At 46.5% G+C, this 23,274-nt stretch overlaps 1 protein-coding gene across 3 annotated transcripts in view; it reads right to left on the bottom strand.

Moving 5' to 3' along the window:
• The window catches only part of Dgkg (diacylglycerol kinase gamma), a 187,292-nt gene that overhangs the window by 36,668 nt on the left and 127,350 nt on the right, over positions 1–23,274 (bottom strand). For all 3 annotated transcript variants that reach the window (XM_031363514.1, XM_031363513.1, XM_031363515.1), the window contains one exon: positions 17,367–17,457. In XM_031363514.1, coding sequence (XP_031219374.1) covers positions 17,367–17,457 — 91 coding nt within the window. The remainder of the gene's footprint in view (positions 1–17,366; positions 17,458–23,274) is intronic.

The raw sequence follows: 23,274 nt of genomic DNA on the forward strand, positions 1-23,274 counted from the left end.
CCCCCGTGAAGTAAATCCCCTGTGGGCATCTGATCTAGATGACAGGATAGAAATGCAGCTCTACAGACCTCAATCCTGTGTTCTTCCTGCCTCAACAGAACGGAGTCTGCTAAGGGTCACGTGAGACTTTCCCTGACAACCTTTACCGAAAAAGTAATAAAAGTAATAAAAGACTCTATCTTTAGTCAGCTATACCACCCATGCATGGCTGCCAATCATCAACTCTAGTTTCCAGGGATTAGACAGAAGTACCTTAATATGTAGTTTTCATGGTCTACCTTTTATCTTTGGGACACTGGGTGATACTTATCTCTTTGCTTCTCGTTGGATAGAAACTCCTGTATTCTAGATTTATTAAAGTGACTTCTGAATGATACCTAAGATCTTCTAACAACTTGGGCTCAAACAGGTATGAGTTTTCCAAGCCTTGTAAGTTGTTTGTTGTCCCTCCTTAGATATGGTGGCAACTTTAGCATGGGACCTGTCCCAGTTTGCTTTTTGTTGCTGTGATGGACACTGACCAAAACCAAGTCAGGGAGGAAAGGGTTTACTTGGCTTACACATCCCAGACTCCATCACGGAGGGAATTCAGGGCAGGAACTCAAGTCGGGAACCTGGAAGTAGGAACTGAATTGGGGGCCATAGAGGGGTGCTGCTTACTGGCTTGCTTCCCATGGCTTATTCAGCCCGTCGTCTTATATAGCTCAGACCATCTGTGTAGGGTGATATCACTCACAAAGTGCTGGGTCCTCCTACATCAACCATCAGCCCAGAAAATGCCCCACAGACCTGGCCATGAGCCAATCTGATGGAGGCAATCTCTCTATTGAAGGCTCTTCTTCCCAGGTGCTTCAAATTTGTGTCAAGTATGTAAAACTAACCAGCAGAGAGCCACTAGTAATACAGAAAAGAGGACCATTTCTCGAATGGCAGAGCCCTACTGACTTCCTACCTACCTACTTCCTACCTACTTCCCAGGTTTTGTTTTGTACTTTTTTTGTTATTTTGCTTCAAACATTATCTAACATCCTCCACAGTGGCCAGGCTTGTAGGTCTGAGGCGTGCTTTTTTTTTTTTTTTTTCGGTTTTTCAAGACAGGGTTTCTCTGTGTAGCCCTGACTGTCCTGGAACTCACATTGTAGACCAGGCTGGCCTGGAACTCAGAAGTCCACCTGCCTCTGCCTCCCAAGTGCTGGGATCAAAGGCATGCGCCACCGCGGCCTGGCTCTGAGGTGCACTTTGTGCAGTTACTCCTGGGTATGGCTGCATGCTGTGAACAGTCCCCTTAACACCTGGGCTCCACCTGGCCTCCTCCATGCTGTCACCGGAGACTTCGAAACAAGACCCCCTTTCCTTCTCAACATGTTTCATGATCTGTTAGGAGTTTATCTTGGAATGTCTTTTTACTGACCCATCCTTCTTATGCATCTACTAATTAGGAACTTAGGCTCTGGAACACTGTGCCAAAAATTTTTCTGTACTTCAAAATGAGTTTTCCTCTGCTCTGAGCCTGGAATTATTCCTTTTCCTTATCTCTTCCCAGACCAGATGGCTACTTCCCTTCCTAGTTGGAGTTAACTTCCATAGCACCTCAATTTATTCATTGTTGATTGAAATATCTCGTTCTTTCAGAAAAATGATAATAGTCACAGCTACCCCCGGCCAGACTTCCTGGGGGACCAGACTGCTTTTGTCTACCTTGTCTCTTGAGGAGCCTGGTGCTGAGGGAGACACCCTTGCTACCCCAGGGGATGGTGATGGCCCTGGCTCAAGGTCACAGAGCATGGCTCTGCACAGATGCATATGCAGGTTGCCAAAACAGGCCCTGGATGCCAGATTCCACTCTAGAGATGAGGCAGTGAAGCTGATGCTGAGTTTACAGCAAAATTCAGCTTGCAGCTGTTGTTTGAATAATTGAATCTTCCACTGCCGTTCTATCTTATAAGGGCTTAGACATTAGTATTATTAAATCCTGTCTCTAGGCCAGATTTGTTTTAAAAACAACCACCCACAAAAACCAAAGAAATGTACCACCAGCCCTCTCCCTGACAAACTGTATTTCACACAGTCACCTTTCTTCCTTGCCTGCAGTTTTAAGCATCCTCTGCCTCTTTTGTAGCTGTAACTGTTGCTTCCTCCCTAGAAAACAGTTGTCCTCTGTCTGCTCTTGACAGACTGTCTTCTCTCCATCGTCTGGTGTAAACTGGGGCAAATAGTAGAGGGGGAGGACCCTGAGGTCTACCCTTGAAAAGTACACTCCTGGTTGAGACTGCTGTGTGATTCTAGGTTAGTCCTTAATCTCTCTGTGCTTTTAAGTAGTCTGAAAATGGGAGTAGGGGTGACCAAATTTTGGTGTGAGTCAAAGGCAATTCCTAACTCCTACATGATTCGAGTCCCCCATTTCCTGTGCCAGGAAGAACCCTTCTCTCCTACCCCGCTACCCCCCCAGGTCATGACCCTGCTCTCCCAGTTTGACTAGAGCATTTTAGCGCTCCTCTCTGCACACCTGTCTCCTAGCCACTGTCTCTTATTTCCTTTGGAACTCCCTAAGATGTAAGGCTTGCTGTACTGAGTCTCTCGGAAAAGTGGAGCCAGGAATGGAGCATTGTAGACCTAACTGGAACACTGGCAACGAGGCCTGTTCCTGAGCTAAATCCTCCAAGTGTTCCATGATGTCATCTGGCCCCCCTTCCGGGTGGCTCCAGGGAGAGCCTGGAGCCCTGAGCTAGGCTAGGACTGGCAGGCTCTGCTCTGAAAGGCAGTTGAGCAGCACCCACAAAGGCGTTTACAGCCAGGCATGAGGCTCAGAGCTGGACTCCAGATCATCCTTCTTGGGTGTTGCTGCCAAGTGCAGGTGTGACAGGCCACCGAAGCCCGCCCTGCTCCCTCCCCTGGGTGCATCCAGGCTCCAGTTGTTGGGTGCAGTCCATGGTGGCCCCAGCACCCATAGTTCTGGCTTTTTCAGAGAGGGTATAGTTTTTTTTGGCTGTAGAATCATTGTGTAGGTAACTAGAGACTAGGTTAAGAGGCCGCAGGCCTTTATAAGCAAATGCCTGTGTTCACCTCCTCCCCAGCCGGATGCTTTGGATCTCCGCGTTTCTAGGCCGAACCTAGACTCTCCCAGCTCCCTATCTTCACTGAGGGGATCGACAGCATTAGAGGGGAGGGAGGCAGAGCATCATGCACCTTGTAGCAGGCCCTCTCTTCTGACCTGAAAAGGTGGGGAGGGGAGGCCTCCGGGATTGCAGCTCTACTGGCCCTTTTCTGCAGATCCTGGGGGTTGCGGGGGAGGAGTCTATTTATTTGACGACCTGTTTCAGTTTATAAGACTGCGTTATCCCTAACCTGGATTCTCCACACCACCCGCAGACAGATTTTCTCTGGTTTGAGGAAGATTGTTTTGTATCGAAGCTCCACCCATCATTAGGCTGGGTTACTTCTAAGCGAGGAGGTAGAGTGGAGCTCCCTGTTTCAGGCTCTGAACTCTGTCATTGCCTTATTCTGATGTGCCCCTCCCCTTTCTTCCTTTGTTACCCAGCATAGCAGTAATGTCTGGCAACCAAACTTGTTCAAGGGTCCCCACATACTTCTAACTGTCCTGCAGCAAACCTAGATTTTCCTCTTCTCATATGCAAGTGGTGTTTGTCTTTAAACAATAAAGGCTTACAAATTAAATCCATCATCATCACCCTTCAATCGCAATCATAATTCCTTAGCTTTCTTAACAGTCCCCTCCCTTTTTTCAAATTACTGGTTGTCTGAAAGCATTGCCTCATTTTGTTGATACATCTCTTGGGTTTCTTTTGAACTACAAATTTCTTGTACTTTTTCTTTTTTTGGAGACACAATCTGAGGATGATTTCCCCAGTGAGTGACAAAATTCAGGGAGTAGCTCTCTCCTGCTGAGGGAGAAATATTGGGCCCATGTTCACCTCCTCCCCAGCCGGATGCCCATAGGAATGACCATAGGAAAGGTCTTTCAATTATAGTGTAGAGGGAGGGAACTGAGATGGAGGTGGACCACATCCTGACCTTTGACTAGCTGTGATGACTGGAGGTAGGTGGCTTCCTCTGATGTCTGGGCTCCATGTCAGAGTATCAGACCAAGCCTGAATGACCTGAGTTAGGGTATTGAAGGGAGCCTGGGTGACCCTCCCCTCTTTGCCTCTTCTTTGAGGAAACAGGATACCAACAAGCATGAGGCAAAGAAAGAGCTCCATCAAACCTTGCTTGGTAGTTTCAAGTCTTATAGAAGCCAGGAGAAGCCAGGGGCCGGGGGGTGAGGGTGGGTGGGTGGGGACAGGGCAGGCAGGGTTGAAAGTGGCTTGGCAGCCTAGATGGTATAGTTAGGGCTCTGGGGAAGACTGGCCTCTGTCTGGTCTGATCTCTTTGGTTTAGAAAGAAGATAGCAGCTAAGGTTGATAAGTAGTTGGGCCTAGTAACTGCCTGTTAGACTGAATTGCTCTGTGTGGGCGAAGAGTAGGGGCCTGTTTACTTTTGTTTCTGCTGCATGTGGTTCAGACTGCCCCTTTGATGCCTGAGATGCAGCAGCTCCTCAAAACTGCTCCAGGCAGCTAGCAGGTAAACAAGGCTCCCCTTCTCTGCACTTCATTGGTTCAATTCCCCCTTGGATGCGGTGTATACTCTGCCACATGTCCCCCAGGAGACACGAAGCTCAGTAGAAGGTGGTAAGGACAGTGTTCCACACAGCTCTGTGTTCGCCACAGAACCAGGCATGTCTAAGCCGTACTGGGTGCTCAATGTGACTACCTGTGAATCGAAACCAAAGCACTTGTGGAGAAATCCCTAAAGTGGAAAACAAGCTGTTCCACGAAGAAAACAGACAAAAATCTCCATCCCAGATGAATCTGCCCAACCTCTCTACATGAATATAGTGACTCAAATGTCCAGGGCAGGGAGGAGATGCGAATGTTAACTCTATTCTGCAGAAAGAAATCTTCTGATTATGGATAAAGTCTCACACCTCACACCCTACATCCCAATAGGAAGAGGCATGGGAGGCTCCTTTGAGGAGCCGGAGAAGACAGAGGCACTCACTCAGTCATCAAGAACAAGCAGAAACTTACTCTCTGCTAGATGCAGGGATGGAGGTAAAATAAGACAGGACCCAGTTCCCCAGATGCTTTCTCGGGTCAGTGCTGAGACAGGTGCTGCTTAACTGCTTACCAGCAAGGTCTCCAGGAAAACAAAAACCAAAGAGCAATTGTCCTGTTCTAAGGCAGAAACGCTCCGACTTACAGAGAGGAGAACTGGGAAGAGATGGGCCAGCAAGCAAGCCAAAAAGGAAGCTCGGACCTTTCTACCTGCAGAATTAGAGAATGTACTGTGAGTGTAAGAAAAGTAGCCTAGGGGAATCACTATATTTGTTTTCCCTAGAGAGGAACAAGAGTGAATGCTCCCTGAGGTAATGTCCGATATGTATCTCAAGGAAAGAAACTGCCACATTGAGTGGTGAGAGCAGCCTTGGGAAGGCAGTCTGTCTCCATACAAAGATGAGTCGGGCATGTAGGTAAATGGTACAGGCAATGGCTTGCCCTGTGTTCAGAGAGACTAGTGGATGTGATTATAGGAGCTGTTGTCTGTAGTGGGCAGTAAGATGATAGATAACATCATTTTCAGCAACTTATGGAACAGGCTCATCATCTATTTTAAATCCAGGCCCTTTAGCTCTGCAGTGTCAGTGTTCATATGCTCATTACGCAGCCGAGAACTCACTGACTAGGTGAAGGAAAGGAGGGTCTTTCTTCCCCAGTCTTCTGTTTAGTACTTGTCTTCCCTCAGGCTAAAGAGGAAGAAATCATTTTCTGCCCATGGGATGTTCTTAAGCAGGTTGTGTGTGTACGGCTTCAATGCCACATTCCTTGAGCCCACACAATTCACCAGAACACCACCATTCCTGTCACAGATGGCAGCTTACTTTCTAGGCTAGCTAGCCCACCACAGCTAGCCGTCAGAGGATGTGGTGCACACATCCAGGACTCTTGTATGTGAGGCAAGATCAAGACCAATGTAAAGAGCACGTACATGAGATCCGTTAGTGCTGTGCTTGGATACCTATGAGACAAGTAGTCAGGAGGGGCTGGAGAGAGAGCTCTGTGCTTAAGAGCACTTGATGCTCTTATAGAGGCCCTGGGTTGGGTTCCCTGTACCCACAACTGTCTGTAACTTCAGTTCCCAGGAACTGACGCCCTCTTCTGACCCCCAGGAGGACTGCACACACATGGTACACATACAAACTTGCAGGCAAAACAAAAAACAAAAAACAAACAAACAAAAAAACCAAACCCTGATACACATAAAATAAACATTTTCTAAAAAGTAGTCAGGAGAGTTATGGGTCTATAAGTGGAGGTATATAGGAACTAGGAATGTAGAGCCCCTTGTAAATTAATGTGATACTTTGTAATGTGATACTATGTAAAAGATATATCATTAGCCCTATGAAAGGCAGTCCTGTGGAGGAGTGAGAAGGATGATAAGATGCCGACGGGGACTTCATTCATGCATCCACAGATACTATGTATTTATTTTGTTCTAACTAGGAAAGGGAAAAGCAAGGAACAGGACTCAACTCTTGTTCAGTATCAGGACAAATGTTCTGAAAGTCCACACTATCTAGTCATGAACAGACTTCTTGGGGGCTTCCTACCCTTCCAATAATCAAGAGGAGGAGGTAAGAGCCTCTCTTATTAGAATGTGCCAGAATGACTCCTTTGTCAAGTGTGTAAGTTGAAACAAAATGCTTCCAGTTAGAGATTTGAAGTTCAGAATTTACTCTGGCAGGCTATTGCGTGCTGTTTTGAAAAATGTTGTACTGATCTCTCTTTCTGCCCAGCCTTGACATCCCAGCTGTGTGCTCCACATTCTCTGACGGCTAGTTGTGGTGGGCTAGCTAGCCTGGAAAGTAAGCTGCCATCTGTGACAGGAATGATGGTGTTCTGGTGAATTGTGTGGGCTCAAGGAATGTGGCATTGAAGCCATACACACACAACCTGCTTAAGAACATCCCATGGGCAGAAAATGTTTTCTTCCTCTTTAGCCTTACTCTGTTGCTATGCCAGGAGGGCACAATGGTGCCTTTGACAGGGGCAGCTGGAAAGGGGATATTGGCAGAGAGGCTGGAAGTGGAGTGTTGCAGCTGGGGTGGGGGCGGGGGCTCAAGTTCATATCCAGGAGTGAGCCTGCATTGGGTGCCAGTTTCCAAAACAAAACTACTGCTTCTCAGAGCTCATGATGGCGGGTTGCCTCAGAGTTGGACAGAGGGCAAAGCCGTTTCCTCTCCACAGCTCCACCTCCCCAAGCTTAGAAAAACTCTGGTGTTTTAGGGCTTTCTTGCTCTGGATGCAGATTTAGCAGGCCTTTCTGCCTCTCTGGAGAGCTTAGGCCAGTGGACTGGATGGGATTTTCTGAGAGTCTGGCCCCATTAAGCAGAACAAGACTGGTAGCCTTAGGCCCTGGCAGGGCTCCAGGGCAGGTAGGCCTCTGGGCAACGAGCAGGGCTCAGATGGAGGCCCTTTCTTCTGCCTGGCAGGGTCACTGCCCAGTATCCTCACTGCTGGACTGGCCCTGCCCACTCACTGTTTTAAACTCAGTTTGGTGGGAAAGAGGTGGGAGAGCCTGGCATTTCCTGTCCTGGTTCCCAGTTGTCCAGACCCTCTGGACAGCTCAGAGCGGTGTGTAGGATTTCTTCCCACTCTCTGAGTGCCAGGCTGTTAGCTCTGCCATCCATTTCCCTCTTTGTGCTACCAATGGAGCAGGTGGCTCCCTTGGATTCTCGTGGCTGCCAACAAAAAAGTGTGACTTCAGGTGGTCGCTGGTAATTTTTATTGGTGTTCATACCGAATATGAGGTTTTTCACACTTTGATTCAACTTTACTGTCAAAAAAAAAACACTACTGAGAAATTAATTCTTCTTAGGCTCTTTGCTGGCTCGATAACTGCCAGATATGGAAAGAAAGTCCTTGCTTCAGAAAGCTCACTGTCTGATGCACACACCAAGCCCTGAAGGGCTTGTCAACTACATACCCATGCATATTAGGTGGACAGCACAAGTGCTATATAGAGCCGTCACTCTGTGGGTATCCTGGCATTGTGAGGGACATGTGGGGCTGGTGTCACAGACCAAAGTGTGAAACTCCCCTGGTCTTAGAGTATTTTATTTTATTTTAAAGTGGGTCTCACTGTGTAGCCTTAGCTGGCCTAAAACTTGCTATGTAGACTGGACTGGCCTCCAACTCACAGAGATCCATTCGCCTTTCTCTGCTAGGATTTAAAAGCATGGACCACTGTGCATTTAATGATGAATAAATTATATATTTTTTTCATGAGAATTTATGAAAATAATAAGAATAATACATGGGGTACAGAGCTGTTGTGAGGGTTAAATAAGACATATGGAAATTCTATGATTGTGGATTATAATTGACTTGAGGTATTTGTGTATAAGGACATTTAGTCAATCCTGGGTTAGTGTCTCTATCTTTCATTAAAGAGTTCATTTTTTTCCTTCTACAACCTCACTGGCTTTAGAAATACAGATTTTTCTTCTATAGCCCATAAGTCATATTTGTTTATTATATTCTTTGTTTGACAGTCAAGCTGTAAAGGGGAATAAAAAGGATTAGAATATTTTTCTTCCCTGAAGTGCCTGGATCATGGAGTGTGGTAAGAAAGAGCAAAAGCTCTTCAGTATTCTGGAATATCTAAGGAGGCTAATACATTGCTTTCTTGCCTTGAAAGACACATTGCTTGGGGGAAGTTATTCTTTTACCAAGGGACTTTGGCAGCCATAAAGCTAAGCTCTCTGGGGGCAGAGGTTATCTGATAGAGTCTTCCAGAAATTTGCTGGGGACAGGGCTGTCAGTGATGAGAGTCATGCCCTGGTCCTCTTAAGACTTCCTGGGGCCAGCCTATCAGGCACACTACATACCACCCAGCTGTTTTTTGAGAAAATGTAGGCACGAAGCTTAATCTTTAAAAGTCATCCCCAAGTCCTTGGAAGACACAAAGTACGGCATTGTTAGGAATCTGAAGACAAAGGAAAATCAAAGCAATTCACAAATAACAAAGGCGACAGAAAAGAACAGAAAAGTAAAGGCATATAGACAGACGGGGCTCAGCCGAACTGCAGGGTGCACGCTAGCAGGAAGTAAAAGAAGAGGGTCACTTGAGGGAGAGGAGAAGTTGCATCAGATCTGAGAGCAAACAATGGGATTTCACAAGGGGAATTAGCAAAAACAGTTTGTCCTGAGTCAGCGGAACAACTTTCGAGTCCACGAGGAGGCTTATGGTCAACGCACAGGGAAAAGGTGGGGAAGCAGGCATCATGGTGCCTTGTTTGAAAATGAAGTTTAAACAAGGGCACAGAATAAATCCCGTCCTCAAGAAGCTTCACAATATCGTGGACTAAAAGAGGCCAGTGACCCAGCACTGCCAGTGCCACTCAGTGACCCAGCACTGCCAGTGCCAGCTCAGCGACGTGACTGCTTGCTTTCTCTTTCTCTTTTTTCTTTTTTGCTTCTTGGTATTTTCTGATGCACTTCTCATTTTGGCATTTGAAATCCGGAAAGAGTAGCACACATTTTAGGAGAAAGCAGTTAAGAAGCCAAGGAAGGTTCAACTGGGTCACTGAGACTTGGTGGATGGGCTGAGAAAGCCTGAAGTGGCCAGAGCTGCCCTAAAGAGGCTAAGAGGCTACACTGTGGCTCCAGCTGGACGCGGGGGTGTGGGGTGGTGGTGGTGGTGGTGGATTGGCTTGATTGAGGAAGAAAACTCACTAGGAGACTCTCACCCCAAGATGCCCAGGCTTTACTTGTAGCAGTTTTCTCTTCTCACTTCCTTCTCCCATGGAGATTCGCCCATTTAATCTACTCTGGTTGGCTGGGCGGGATAGCCCTTCCCATTTATATGCTCCATGCTCTGAAAGGTTAACAAAGTTCATGCCATGCCAGAAGAGACCAGGGTTTCAAGATTTCTTCCCTTCCACATTAAGGGGGTGTGCAAAACAGCTGGGAGTGGGGTGGGCAAGATCAGATAATATCCAGTTGGCCCCCAAGAGCCATGGTTGGTTGGTTGGTTTCCCTTTCCCTTCCTCCCTTCTTCCCTTCCTCCCTCCCTCCCTCTTTCTTTCTTTCTTTCTTTCTTTCTTTCTTTCTTTCTTTCTTTCTTTCTCTCTCTCTCTCTCTCTCTTTCTCTCTCTCTCTTTCTTTCTTTCCACACTGGATGATTGAATTTGGTCAAGCTAATTAATCTGTTAAGTCCTTGAATATGAAGCCTTTTGAATAATAATGGCATTGGTTAGAATTGTGAAGGTGAGCCTGGGAGTAAAGGCATTTAACTATTGTGTGTAACAGTTTCTTTCCTCTGAGATTGAAACCTCCTACCCCATGGAGAAGCTCTATAAATAGGAAGGTAAACAACTCAAAATAGTTTCAGGAAGTTCCTGAAACTGACCAGATTGTCTTAAGACCCTCTTTGGTAGACCGGCAGAGCTAACATAGCAAAGACTCTGAGACCTGACGACCAGACCAGCTGCCTGGAAGGGGTTTAAACCAACTGTGGTGCTTGCAAAGTACACTCTCCAACCTCTTGAGATCCCTGGAGGCTGTGCAGTATGTGCCATGTTCCCAGCTTTGTGAGCTGTCAACTATGCTGGGGTGGGCTTTGGTGAGGAAGCTGGCTTTGATTAATTTCTGCTCCTGTAAACAGCCCCTCACCCAAATTCATGTAAGGAACTCCAGTAAAATTCATTGGTTCACCAAATTTGACTTCTGCATTATTTGTACTTCAGTCTGTTGTGGTTTTCCTATCTGGGGTGTGAATAGACTTGTTTCTCCCCAGGAATTTTCCAGTCTCAGCCTTCTGAGTTCTGGGATTACAGACTGGCCACCCTGCTTTTGTTTTGTTTTGTTTTGTTTTGTTCTTCTCAAGACAGGGATTCTCTGTGTAGCCCTGGCTGTCCTGAGTTGCAGGAGTTTTCAGGGCCTAGTCTTCATGCCTCTTCCTCCCATGAGCTGGGATTAAAGGTATGCACCACACCCAGCTCTCCATGCCCCATGTTATGAAGCTTCTTTACACACACACACACACACAGAGAGAGAGAGACAGAGAGAGAGACAGAGAGAGAGAGACAGAAAGACAGAGAGAGACAGAGACAGAGAGAGACAGAGACAGAGAGAGAGACAGAGAGAGAGAGGAAGCTGTGCTCTGAGAATTTAGAATTTTTATAGGCAAGATCCCAGCCATCTACTACGTTGGATGATGTTGCTAGCACAAGGCCCTGAAAACTCCCCCTTTTTTATTTTTAGTTGAAAGAGGCTTAAACACTTTAATGGATGTTAACTGTATGTACAAATAATCATGTTAAAGTATATAAGTCAGTGGCACTTAGCGTTCTCTTCCACATTGTCTTTTTATAATACCCATCTGGGTCAGTTTCATTTTCTTGTAGTAAAGATACTGCATGGCACCCCCATGCTCAAGCTTGGGCACAGCAAGTTCTTCAGGAGCAGATGGAGAGGCACCTGCTGGGTCAGAGGGACCATAGACACTTCCAGACTACTCCCTCGGGTGGTTACCACGTAAATTCCTATTGTCTTGCCTTCACTCTAGCTTCATGACCTCATGACCAACAATGGGCTGGGCGTGTATGGAGCACTAGAGAACAGTTAAATGTATGGAAGTAGTGGGGTATTACAGCACAGACTGATAATCTTAGAATGATAGTATGGAAGGTGGGGCTGAGGCAGGGGGACTGTGGTTTTGAAGCCAGCCTAAGCAGCCTATACAGCAAGACTCTTAAAACACAAACACAAAACTCAACAAAGGCAAATAAAACAAAACCTCAAAGCCAAATCACCCAAAGAGCTAACCAGCTCCATTTTGTCTAGAAGTGATCTCAAAATGCTGTGGTGTTTGCATGCCCCTCTCTCTCTCCCTCTGTGTGTGTGTGTGAAAGGAAGAAGGTAGACTGTGGGGACTTCTGTTTTACCTATAATTTATTTCTTTGATCAAAAACTAAAGCGATGTTGCAATATTTGATAAATACTGAATGAGAAGGAAATAGATCTATGTTCTTAATACCTCCTTGTATTTTCCTAAATCCTTAATGAAAGAAGGTAACTGATGTACAGACCCCCCCACCCCACCCATACTCTGGGTAACTGTTCTGAGCAGCTTCCAGATTTGAATGACCTTCCCATCTGGGTCCATATTAGTGGAAGCAGTAGCCTTTTTTTTTTTTTTTTTGAACACTATCTTAAAAATTAGATTAAAATACCAACAACTTGGGGGGTTTCTTATTTTTAACCTGGAAAATGAAATATTTCCCCAGAATGGAAGATGATTCCTCTACTTGAAGCCTGCCTGCTTTGCCCCACCTAACTTGGAAAAACCTTTAAGATCCTTGGCAAGGCTATTCTGGGCCTAAGGTGGGAGCAGTGACTAAATGCTGCTCCCTACTCCCCCCTGCTCCAGTCAGGTGAAGTCAGGTTAGGACAAACATAAAGGGCATCTTGGCAGCCAGCTCTGAGAGACTGCCATAGACAGGGCTGGCCTAGTCATCCCGGACTGCACTGACAAGCAGCCTCGTTGAATACCCTGTTCAGGTACGGGCCTACGGTTCCCTTAAATGGAACACCCTAAAGAGCATTTGCCATATATTTCTTACTGCTCCCTTGTGGTAAGCAAATCGCTTTGTGCCTGTTCTTAAATTTATCTGAAATAGCAAAATGGACAAAATGCCAAACAATCAGCAGATAGGACACAGACTGCTCTCAAGCTCCCAGGTAAATCCTGACTCAAGCCTGAGTCAGACCAGCCAGGCTGTGGTAAAATCCAACAGTCTCTTCAGCCTGCCTTCCTGCTGTAAAAGGTAATTAGGACACTTTCTGAATGGGGCTGCTTTGTAGATTCTGTGAGACTTAGCATTAAATCCTGGGAACATAACTAATTTCCTTGGGAGCTAGGCTGCCTTCCCGAACCTCTTTTTTAATGGATAAAAAAGATATTGAGGCAGGGACATCCAGCTAGAAAGTCACTGAGCCCAAATACAGAACAATCCAGTGAATCTCAATTAAGTTTCCTCATGTGTTCCTCACGTGAACCTCGAATACTTGTGGGTGTGGGTGGGGAGGGAGGGTACCTCTCCTGCCTGAGGCACTGCACTGGGCTAGGCTGTGCAAACAGGATCCACTGGGCTCTGACTCCTGTAGTTTACTGAGGGTTTTTGCCTCTGGTTTTTCAGCACTAGCAAAGTGGGCATTTAACAAGCTTTGTGTGTTCTGTGGACTATTCTCTTTATTCATGTGGGCCATGAACTTTACATCAGAGATGGGACCAAGTTTCCTATTTCTTCTCAGCTGGTCATCAATTTGAAAGAAAGAGGCCCATGTCTATGTCATTCAATGGAACTTTTACCTGAAAAAAAAAATTAGCCTTTAATGTTAGCCATTCAATTTTGTGTGTGTGTGTGTGTGTATACAAATGCGTGTGTGTAACAATGCAGTTTTGCCTGAATATTTGTGCCTGTGCACATGTATGTGTTTGTGACTTTGTGTGTGTGTTGCATGTGAAGTTTTACACAGATGTGTGCCTGTGAATGTATGTAAGTATGTGTGTGCATGTGTATAGGCTAGAGATTTTCTGTTCCTCTACAATCGCTCTCTGCCTTTTTGTTGTTGCGGGCTTGTTTTTGTTTTTGTTTTTGTTTTTGAGACAGGGTTTCTCTGTATAGCCCTGGCTATCCCAGAACTCACTCTGTAGACCGGGCTGGCCTCGAACTCAGAAATCTGCCTCTGGGATCAAAGGCGTGTGCCACCACTGCCCAGCTCTACCTTACTTTCTGAGACTGACACTGTCACTGAACCTGGAGCTAAGACTTGAGGGACAGCAAGCCCTGCCTCTGCTCCCAGCTCAGGGATTCCATATGTCCACTGCCTGATATGAGAACTCAGGCTCTCACCACCAGTGGGGCTAGCCTGCTCACTGTCACTCTCAGTTTTTCCCAAACTCTACTATCTGCCCTGTGCCCTCTGCACTGTGCCTTTTCTCAGTGCTAAATCCTCAGCTTCAGATTTCCTCATCCTCCAGTTAAGAGCATGAATATGCACCTCTGTGTGTTCTGTAGGCCAAGAGAAATGAGGTACTGTGTAAGAAAAACTTCTGTAAACTTCTGCTCAGTCTGCTTTTTCTTGTACCAAATCCTTCCTTCCTCAGGTGGGTGCTAGGATTGTGCCTAGCACTTCTCAGCAGGGCGCCATAGCTGCCTGAACTGAGATGGAGCTTCATATTCCCATACCCAACACACACACATACACATACAAACATGTTAAAACATATACCAGCACACACACATACACATGCACACATGCTTATACACATACATACATGCTTATACACATACATATACCAACATACACATTACACATACACATACCAGCACACACATTACACACATACACATACAAATACATACATACCTACACACATATACACATACATGGATATAGGCATACACAAAAAGATGCTGTATACAATACATGTACACAAATGTGTACACACATTCATTCACACAATTTACACATATACACTTGAATGCACACATATTCATACACACAAAACTGACTTATACACACGCATATACAAATACATAAACACACACATACACACACACACACACACACACACACACACACACACACACACACACACCAGGAAGGAGGAAGAAAGACACTGAAGCTGGAGGAATTGCTGAGTTTTAACACCTGGTGGATAAATTTATTTACAAGTTTCTAAGCTCCCCTCACTGCAGAACACCTGGAATCTCCTCTTCCCAGTTACTAGATGCGTCTCAGCCTTATTTTGAAAGTGTAATAGTACTTGTCTCCCTGGGTTCTCTGATCAGTCACAGGTGTTATGGCAGGCAGTTGAAGCACTGACTCACCCTGTCCCTTCACACACACACACACACACACACACACACACACACACCCCTCAGCTTGTGTTTCTACACGGTGGGGATGACTCCCTGCTATTGCAGCTTAGGACACAGTGAAGAACAGTAGTGTCTGAATGGCGTCCTTCTGGGTTGGCTGACCAGGAGCTGGTGAATCCTGTGCTGCCTTTGCAGGCTGTGGTGTGAAGTGGCCACACATGGAAGGCTGGCTTCCATGTTCATCCGGAGGCTCCCTCCTGAGATCTGTCACTCTCCTGCCTACCTTCACCTGGCACTCCCCTGCCTGCCCCTCTGTCTTTCAGAGTCTTCTCTTAGTCACACCACCTGGTACTACCCACCCCTGTCCTCTGGATGTAGAAATGGTGCCTGTCCTAGTCCACTGTCAACCAACCCACTGTCACACATCATCCTAGCCCCGACTCCAAAAGCTAACTCTCATGAATAAACGCTGAAAAGAGGAGTTATTAAGAGATAAGAAAGACAGGAAGCGCTTCTTAAAGCTCACAGCAATACACAGCATGACTGCCCACCCTTCCTGAAGCACCACTGCCATTTGCCACCAGCTCCCTGTGTGGTTGAGGAAGTGTGGCTGTGTCCTCGACCCCAAGGGGACTGTTGGGCATGGCCAGCGTGGAGCCAGTGGGGCGGGCCAAAGAGGCAGGGGAGCAGAGCTGCTGTATTCTGGGCACAGTGTCAAGGCCAGCTGCAGGGAGAACAAGGACTCGCTGTGGGCCTGCAGCTGGCCATGGTTAGGCAGGGCAGTCCCTCACTTTCGGGATATTTAAAAAGACCCCAGCAGAGGACAGTGCCAAGAGGGAGAGTGCATACAGATCTGTTTACCACACTCAGCTGCTTCAGCTCCAGCTCCCAGGCAGCGTATTTATGTGTAAATTAGGAGAGCTGGCAGCTCAGCTGCTCCCAGGTGTATGTAGGTGGTGGTCTCTGCCATTTATCACCTGGAGACACAGGCTCTTGGCCTTTGGACCTCGGTCCTGTGGCCAAGCTGGCACAGAGGTGCCTCCCACAGAGGTGTCAGTAACCCAGCAACCAAAAGGAGAGGCCTGCAGATGAGTCAAGTGGTTCCTTATGGAACCTCTGGCTTTGTGTTTTGTTTGTGAACACTCTGTGAGCAGGGTCTTCCTCTGCCACAGGCTTAATTCTCCTATCAGAGGAGTGACCCAGCTTCATTTGAGGATCTTCTGTGAGGGTGTCACAGAAGGTTCTAGACCAGATTTTTGGGGGTGGGAGTTGAGGGGAGCAGATGATAGGAGATTTTCTCACATGCCTGAATATGTTTTTTTTTTTTTTTTCAAGAGTAAAGGCCCAAATTCCACGAGAAGGTGGGATCATTAGCAAAGAATCCATAGACTGAAGTCCAACAAGTGAAGACACAGGTGTGCATAGAAACTGGGTCTCTAACAGGCAAGAGACATGCTCCTAGCCAGTGAGAAGACTTGAGGAGCGCTGCTCTGCAGAAGTAGGGCAGGAAGTAGGCAAGGGGCGCCAACAGGCAAACGGTCTGAGGCAGGCTGCTACAAGTGCTGAAAGTCTCGGGAAAACAGAGTGCACCAACAGGATGAGCTGCATAATTGTGGGCCCAGTTCAAACTGACACTGCACAGCTCTTTGTTTAAAAAAAAAAAAGTAGTTCAAGGGGCTGGAAGGATGGCTTAGTGGCTGAGCACACTGAACTGCTCTTGCAGTGGACCCAGGTTCTATACCCAGCACCCACCTGGTGGCTCATGACCATTTCTAACTCTAGTTCCAGGGAATCTCTAGCCCTCTTCTAACCTCCATGAACACCAGAGACACATGTGGTTTACATGGAATCATGTGCCAAAACATTCATATACACAAAAATAAGTAAAATTTAGAAAAGAATGCATATTGTTTAAAAAAAGAAAGGAAAAAGAAAAACTGTTCAACATGTCAAGATGGTAGCAAAAGAGCTTTTCCGCCCCGAGGGAACTGTTGTCACTGTCCAGGCTACACACCCACAGGACTGGGCCCAGGCACTTGTTAGCCAGCTCCTGTGGCAGCTGGGAGGAACGATGCCCGGTCAGCTCCCCACCCACAGGCACCTCCCCTCCCATGTTAGGTGGTCAACAACAGTCTTTACTTCTTTCAGTGGAAAAGCATGGTTGAGGGTCAGAAGGACTATGGCTGTAAGGATCCCAGAACCCCAAGGATTCACTTGCACAAGTTACGAACAACAATCGAAGCCCTCTGAGGGATGTTGTGTAGACCTGTGAGGGCAGGATGCTCCACATGACATAGGCTAGACTTTGGGTCATTTCTGAAAGACTCAAGAGGACATATCCTGAGGGTGAGTATGGGACAGCTCTAGGAACGGTCACAATAGGAGCAGCCTTTCCACACGGGAGCTCGCTTACCTCCAGCTCTATGTGGTCATGGAGTTTCTTGCAGGTGGCTGCAAAGGTTTCCGAGGTACCAAATTCGAAGTACCACAGCTTGTTCTTCATTCTGGATCATGGAGGAGAGAGACATTTTGGATCAATAGCCTACACCTGAACTAGTCCTGAGAAATAGCTCTGCTCTTTGGCCCCTGAGGCCCAGAGCCCCTGAAGTCCCTGTTCTTACATTGCAATGCTCGTCCATCAGATTATTAAGGAACAAAAAAATTTCACCAACATGTTCTCATTAGAAAATCTGCTCATATCTTAGACAGCATGGACTCTGGGTGAACTGTTAATTGTACCCTGAGGGTCCTGGTTAGAGCGAGAAAGGCATGCTATGCTCCAGAGCTGCCTCAAGGGGGGCTTCCTGTGGAAAGGCAGCTTGAGGTGGCAAATGACAGAATGCCCTGCTTACTGTTCCTTCAACATCCGTGCAGAGCTCCCTTCTGGGTCAAAAGGACCAAATAGCCTTTGGAGATTTAAAAGATGTGCAGTCTTCAGATAGACTCAAAAGCTCCGCACTGAACCAGAACCAGTATGTGATGCTTTGTCTATTTTCTGTGTGGGGAAGATGGAGTGACAGAGTTAATTTGAATTTAGAAGGAGAAAGATTAACAGGGAGTCCTTCGGAAGCAATGGTCACTGTCCTCCCAGGTACAGGCCAGGGCAGCCCTTTGTTTAGAGAGAATTTGCTTCAATGTGGGAGCTTACCAATCTGAGCTTTACAAAATTTCCATGTTTTCTTTAGGGGACAGAGAAGAATAAAATCAATCAGTGGGGTGCTTACTAGGCTGAAGGCTTTCAGAGTCAGGTGGTGTCCCTGACACTCTGTGGCTTGCTCAGAAAGTCTCAGCAGGAAGTGTCCCTTTGGTACTCCATTCCTCCCACCCCAACTGTCACCCCATTAGCAGAGCTGGCTAAGAGAGGGGACACCTGTCCAGTTTACAGGCGGACAGATTTTGCTACGAAAGGATTAAACCAAATCACATTCTTCTTGGCACTCAGGATGGAGGAAGCCTCCTTGGCTGTTACTAATCCTCAGCTCCGTGGACCATGGAGAAAGAGCATCCTTCAGAGGATGGAGGCTCTTGCTTCTTCCTGGGCATAGTGACTGATTTCATCAGCATGGTAGACATGCTCTCTGCATTTCTCCAGTAGTTTATGTAGAACTTAAACACCCTATTGCATTCTTCTCCCCTGTAAAGAGTGCTGAAATCTGGCTGATTGGGCAGCAGCCTTTCGGACTGCTGGTCTTCATGAGACTTCATGATGGGTAAGGAAGGGTGGGGCATTGTGCTTCATAAAGCCCTTGAGCAGTGTGGGGAGTCCTTTAGGCCAATGCTTTTCAGCCGCTCCACTGCATCAGTGTGTTGAATAATTGCCATTTCGGTCTCTGGGGTGGCATAAGGTATGGGGCAGGCTGAGACCTGTGTTCTGGGGTGGTTTTAACCTGTACCACCACTGTGTCACAGAAGGGTTTTCATTTCCTGTATATGCAACAACAGGAAAAAATGGGGACATAGCACAGTCCCACATCACTGGTTGTCTGTACAGAAATGCGTATATGCGTATCACTCGAGGATCTCTTGCTTAGTCCTTCACAGGGTGCCTCCCCTGAATCTTCATTCTCTAACAAGCTGCTGATGCTGCTGGTTACAGGACCAGGGCTTCTCCTCTCATTCTCAGGTGTTAGCATCTGTTGGAATCCCCGAGGGAACAGGCTGAAATGCTGTTTCCAGCATTTGATTTGTAGACTCTGACAGCTGTGGAGAACAGTCCAGAGCATGTGCTTTTATGAGTGTCCAGATGATCATTATGCTTATGGCCAGTGGAGAAATACTGCTCCAGATGCTATGAAAACTGTTGACAACTATGGAACTACTAGAACCTGAAGGAGAGGACTCCTCAGAGGAATGGAAGGACAGAGCCTTTCAGCAGTGATGACTTAGAGACCATGTAAGGGGTGAACACAGGTGGTGCTAAACTCCAGGGTCCGGCATTCCTTCCCAGCAGTGGGTGACTGGCCCTTCGAGAGTGTTTTTCAAGTATCAGGCTGGTCTGAATCATGACTTCTGAAAGTTTATTGCCCTGAGATTTAGAGTTTTAATAAAAATTTCCGGAAGCCATGGCTATTTTTGCCCCAAAGTGGCTCTTTTGATGATCTAATGAGGTTAAAAGGCCAGGACTAGGTCAGCACGGAGGAATAATAGGACCAACTGGATTACCCATGTGCAGGCAGCCGTGCGACCTTTGACAGCATGTTTGAGCTTTTTAATCTCATTCTCCTCAGCTGTAAAACAGCAAACGAAGAAGATCTGCTTCGCAGGATGGTAGAGAAGATGAATAAGATGAGCCTGCTCTCTGTTAGCCACTGCTATTTCATAGCCATCAGCTGGTGTGATAGGGCAAAAGTGACAGACCTGCCTAGCATAGAGCTACTGTAGGCTTTATGCATTTATACGAGCTACCAAGGAAAACACTCAGTCATATCTGTTAGTTCAGGTTTGACTTTTGGCTCAAAAAGGGGTTCCCCTCATATCTAATTTAATATTTTTTTCTGGAGTCATAGGCCACACTTTAATCCCTAGTTAATCCTCTGGACTGGTCATACGGTTGGTCAAAACCCTGATATGGTGAGAAATATACTTCTGAGAGGCTAAAGCTGAACTGCATGCTTGGTATGAAACAATATTAATATGGGGCTGGAGGCATGGATCAGTGTGTAAGGGTCGGAGTTTGACTCCTGGTACCCATATGCCGTTCTAAAGTTATTTTCTGGCTTTCTATACATGCACCATGCTACATGTGTATCTACTTCTATAAATTAATGTGATAAAATTTTAAAAATATATTAATGCAACACACATTTATTTTGTCATAGACAGGAGAGGAGATATGAGATACAACAAATAACAAAATATAGAATTTCATGAACCGGGCACGTAGTAAGGAGGACACAGAAGCAGGATGCTTTGTGATGGACTCAGCACCAAGGCATACAGACAGAAAGACATTCAGTTCTTAATGGGCCAGAAGCATTTAGAGCAAGTGCCTTAGGTTTGTGTGATGTTAGAGCAGAGTTCAGAAGAACACAGGGAAACAGAGAAGATAAAGGACAAACATTCCAGGCAGCAGAGGAAGCCCAGGGGTCTCTGTCTAATTTCTGTTGCTGTATCAAAACCCGTAGAGTTGATCAATTTATAGAAAGAAAAGAGATTTATTTCACTGGGGTCCAAGAACAGGGCACAGGTTCAGCCTCACACCGTGCCACAGCATGGCTAAGACACAAAGGGGAGAAGCAGGTGTACTGAAGGAAGCATGTGTCTGACAGAGGAAACAAGAGCGAATCAGAGAAGTTGAGCTTGCTCTGTAACAACCCCCCATGGACATGAACTCACTTGTGATTAAGCTACATTGATCCTTCATGGAGGTGGGTCTCTTCCAATCCAAGGGTCCCTCAAAGGCCCCACTGCCTCTCAGCCTTACTATACTACAACCTCAAGTTGAGTTTCAGTGAAAACAAGCCTTATCCAAACCATGACCCCAGGAAGCAGTTCAGAGCAAGTGCCAAGGGGACACAGACTCAAGTGGGGGTAGGGAGAGGTGCTGGCTAGCCTCAGACGGAGAGGCAGGATGGACAGGACTGTGAAGGCTGGACACACCAGTGTTTGGGCTTGGTCATGAAGCCTCCAGGGAGCCACTGGCCATTCTTGAGTAGGAGAGAGAGCAGGTTGGTAACAGTAGTGACCTGGTTCCTTATGGAGTTCTGATGTGTGTATCGTAGATCTATACATCCATGTGGGTGTATGGATGTGTTGTGTGTATGTGTGGATGTGTTGCGTGCAGGTACTTGTGTGCACACATCTCTGGAGGCCAGAGATTCATATTGGGTGTCTTTCTTAATTGCCTTATGTTTTGAGACAGGGCCCCTCACTGAATTCACAGTTTTGGCCAGACACACTTCAACATCAGGCAGTCTCTGCCTCCCTTATGCAGGGCTGGGGTTCCTAACTCAGTTCCTCACACGTGCTGAAGAAGCACTTTACCAACTGTCTTAGTCTCCTCAACTTGTGTTTAAAGATCCTCCTATCACTGGTGAGGGGAGCGGGGCTGTAAGGGGTGATGCTGACTGGAGGTTTGGACATGGTATAGGAGTCCAGAAGAGAATTACCAAAGGCCTTAATGCTGGCAGTAAAGTAACGCTCAGAGAGAGCCAGAGGCTCAAATGCAGAGGGTAGGATTGGCAGCTAGTCCTGAGGAGGGACAAGTGGCTTAAAAGGTATTTAGTATTAAGACAGCATGACACATGTAGGCTGGTTTCCTAAGACAGGGGTTCAGGAGATCAGTTTTCTGCAAGTAGTCTTCAGGGTAACTAAAGGACTGTGATTGTGGCCCATGTGTCCATCGGTCCAAAAATCCAAGTACATTGAAAATATATTGACATTGATAATGATATACTTCCTCCAACGAGGCCACACCTACTCCAACCAGGCCACACCTCCTAATAGTGCCACTCCCTATGACCAAACATTCAAATATATGAATCTGTGGGGACAATACCTATTCAAACTACCCCATTCCACGCCCTAGCTCCTATAGGCTTGCAGCCATAACATAATGCAAAATGCATTTAACTTCTGACTTAGGGTTTTATTGCTGTGAAGAGACACCATGACCAAAGAAACTCTTATATAAAGGACAACATTTACAGTTTCAGACATTTAGTCCATTATCCTCATAGCAGGAAACATGGCAGCAGGCAGGCAGGCATGGTGCTGGCGGAGCCAAGAGCTCTCCATCTTGATCTGAAGGCAGCAGAAGAGGACTGTCTACTGCAGGCAGCCAGGCAGAGTCTGGAATTCTATACTGGGCAGAGCTCGAGCATAGGAGCCCTCAAAGCCCACCCCTACAGTGACACACTTCCTTCAACAAGGTCACACCTCCTAATAGTGCCACTCCCTGTGGGCCCAACATTCAAACATGAGAGTCAGTGGGAGCCAAACCTATTTAAACCACCACAGATGTCTACAATGGGCCACACACCACATAAGGGACAGATACATGTTCTCACTGAGCTGCTTTTCAGTAGTATCACCAAAGACAAACATTGGACCACTGGCTTATGCATAGGACACTCTTGTGCTTAAAAATCTTAACACTATCTATCTGTTCTCTGTTAACTCAGGCACTTTGGGGTTAGGAGCCAATATGTTCTGTTCCCATGGCCCCTGGATCTTTCAGTCTGCTAAACACTTTTCTTCTATTTTTAATTTTATATGTTGGAGTATCTTGCCCTCATGTATGTTTGTGCAGCATGCACATGCAAAGCCCATGGGTACAGAAGAGGGCATTGGATCCCTGGGAACTGGAGTTACAGGTGATTACAAGCTGCCATGTAGGTTCTGAAGTGGGTTCTGGAGGCTGCCAAGTGTGCTACAAGGGCAGCCAGTGCTCTTAACTGCTGAGGTAGCTTTCCTAGCCCAGTGGTTCTCAACCTTCCTGAGGCCACAACCCTTTAATATAGTTCTTCATGTTGTGATGATTCCCCAAGCATAAAATTATTTTCATTGCTACTTCATAAGTGTAATTTTTCTACCATTATAAATTGCAAATATCTGATAGGTGACCTCTGTGAAAGGGTCATTTTACCTCCAAGTTGATCGTGATTCATAGGTTGAGAACCACCGCTCTAGCCTCTCTTTTAAACATCCTCTTTCATTTAAAATTGTTTTAGCTGGGCGGTGGTAGCTCACACTTTTAATCCCAGCACTTGGGAGGCAGAGGCAGGCGTATTTCTGAGTTCGAGGCCAGCCTGCTCTACAGAGTGAGTTCCAGGACAGCCAAGGCTATACAAAGAAACCCTGTCTTGAAAAACCAAAAAAAA

The sequence above is a fragment of the Mastomys coucha genome, unplaced genomic scaffold (assembly GCF_008632895.1).
Source record: "Mastomys coucha isolate ucsf_1 unplaced genomic scaffold, UCSF_Mcou_1 pScaffold12, whole genome shotgun sequence".
NCBI lineage: Eukaryota > Metazoa > Chordata > Mammalia > Rodentia > Muridae > Mastomys > Mastomys coucha.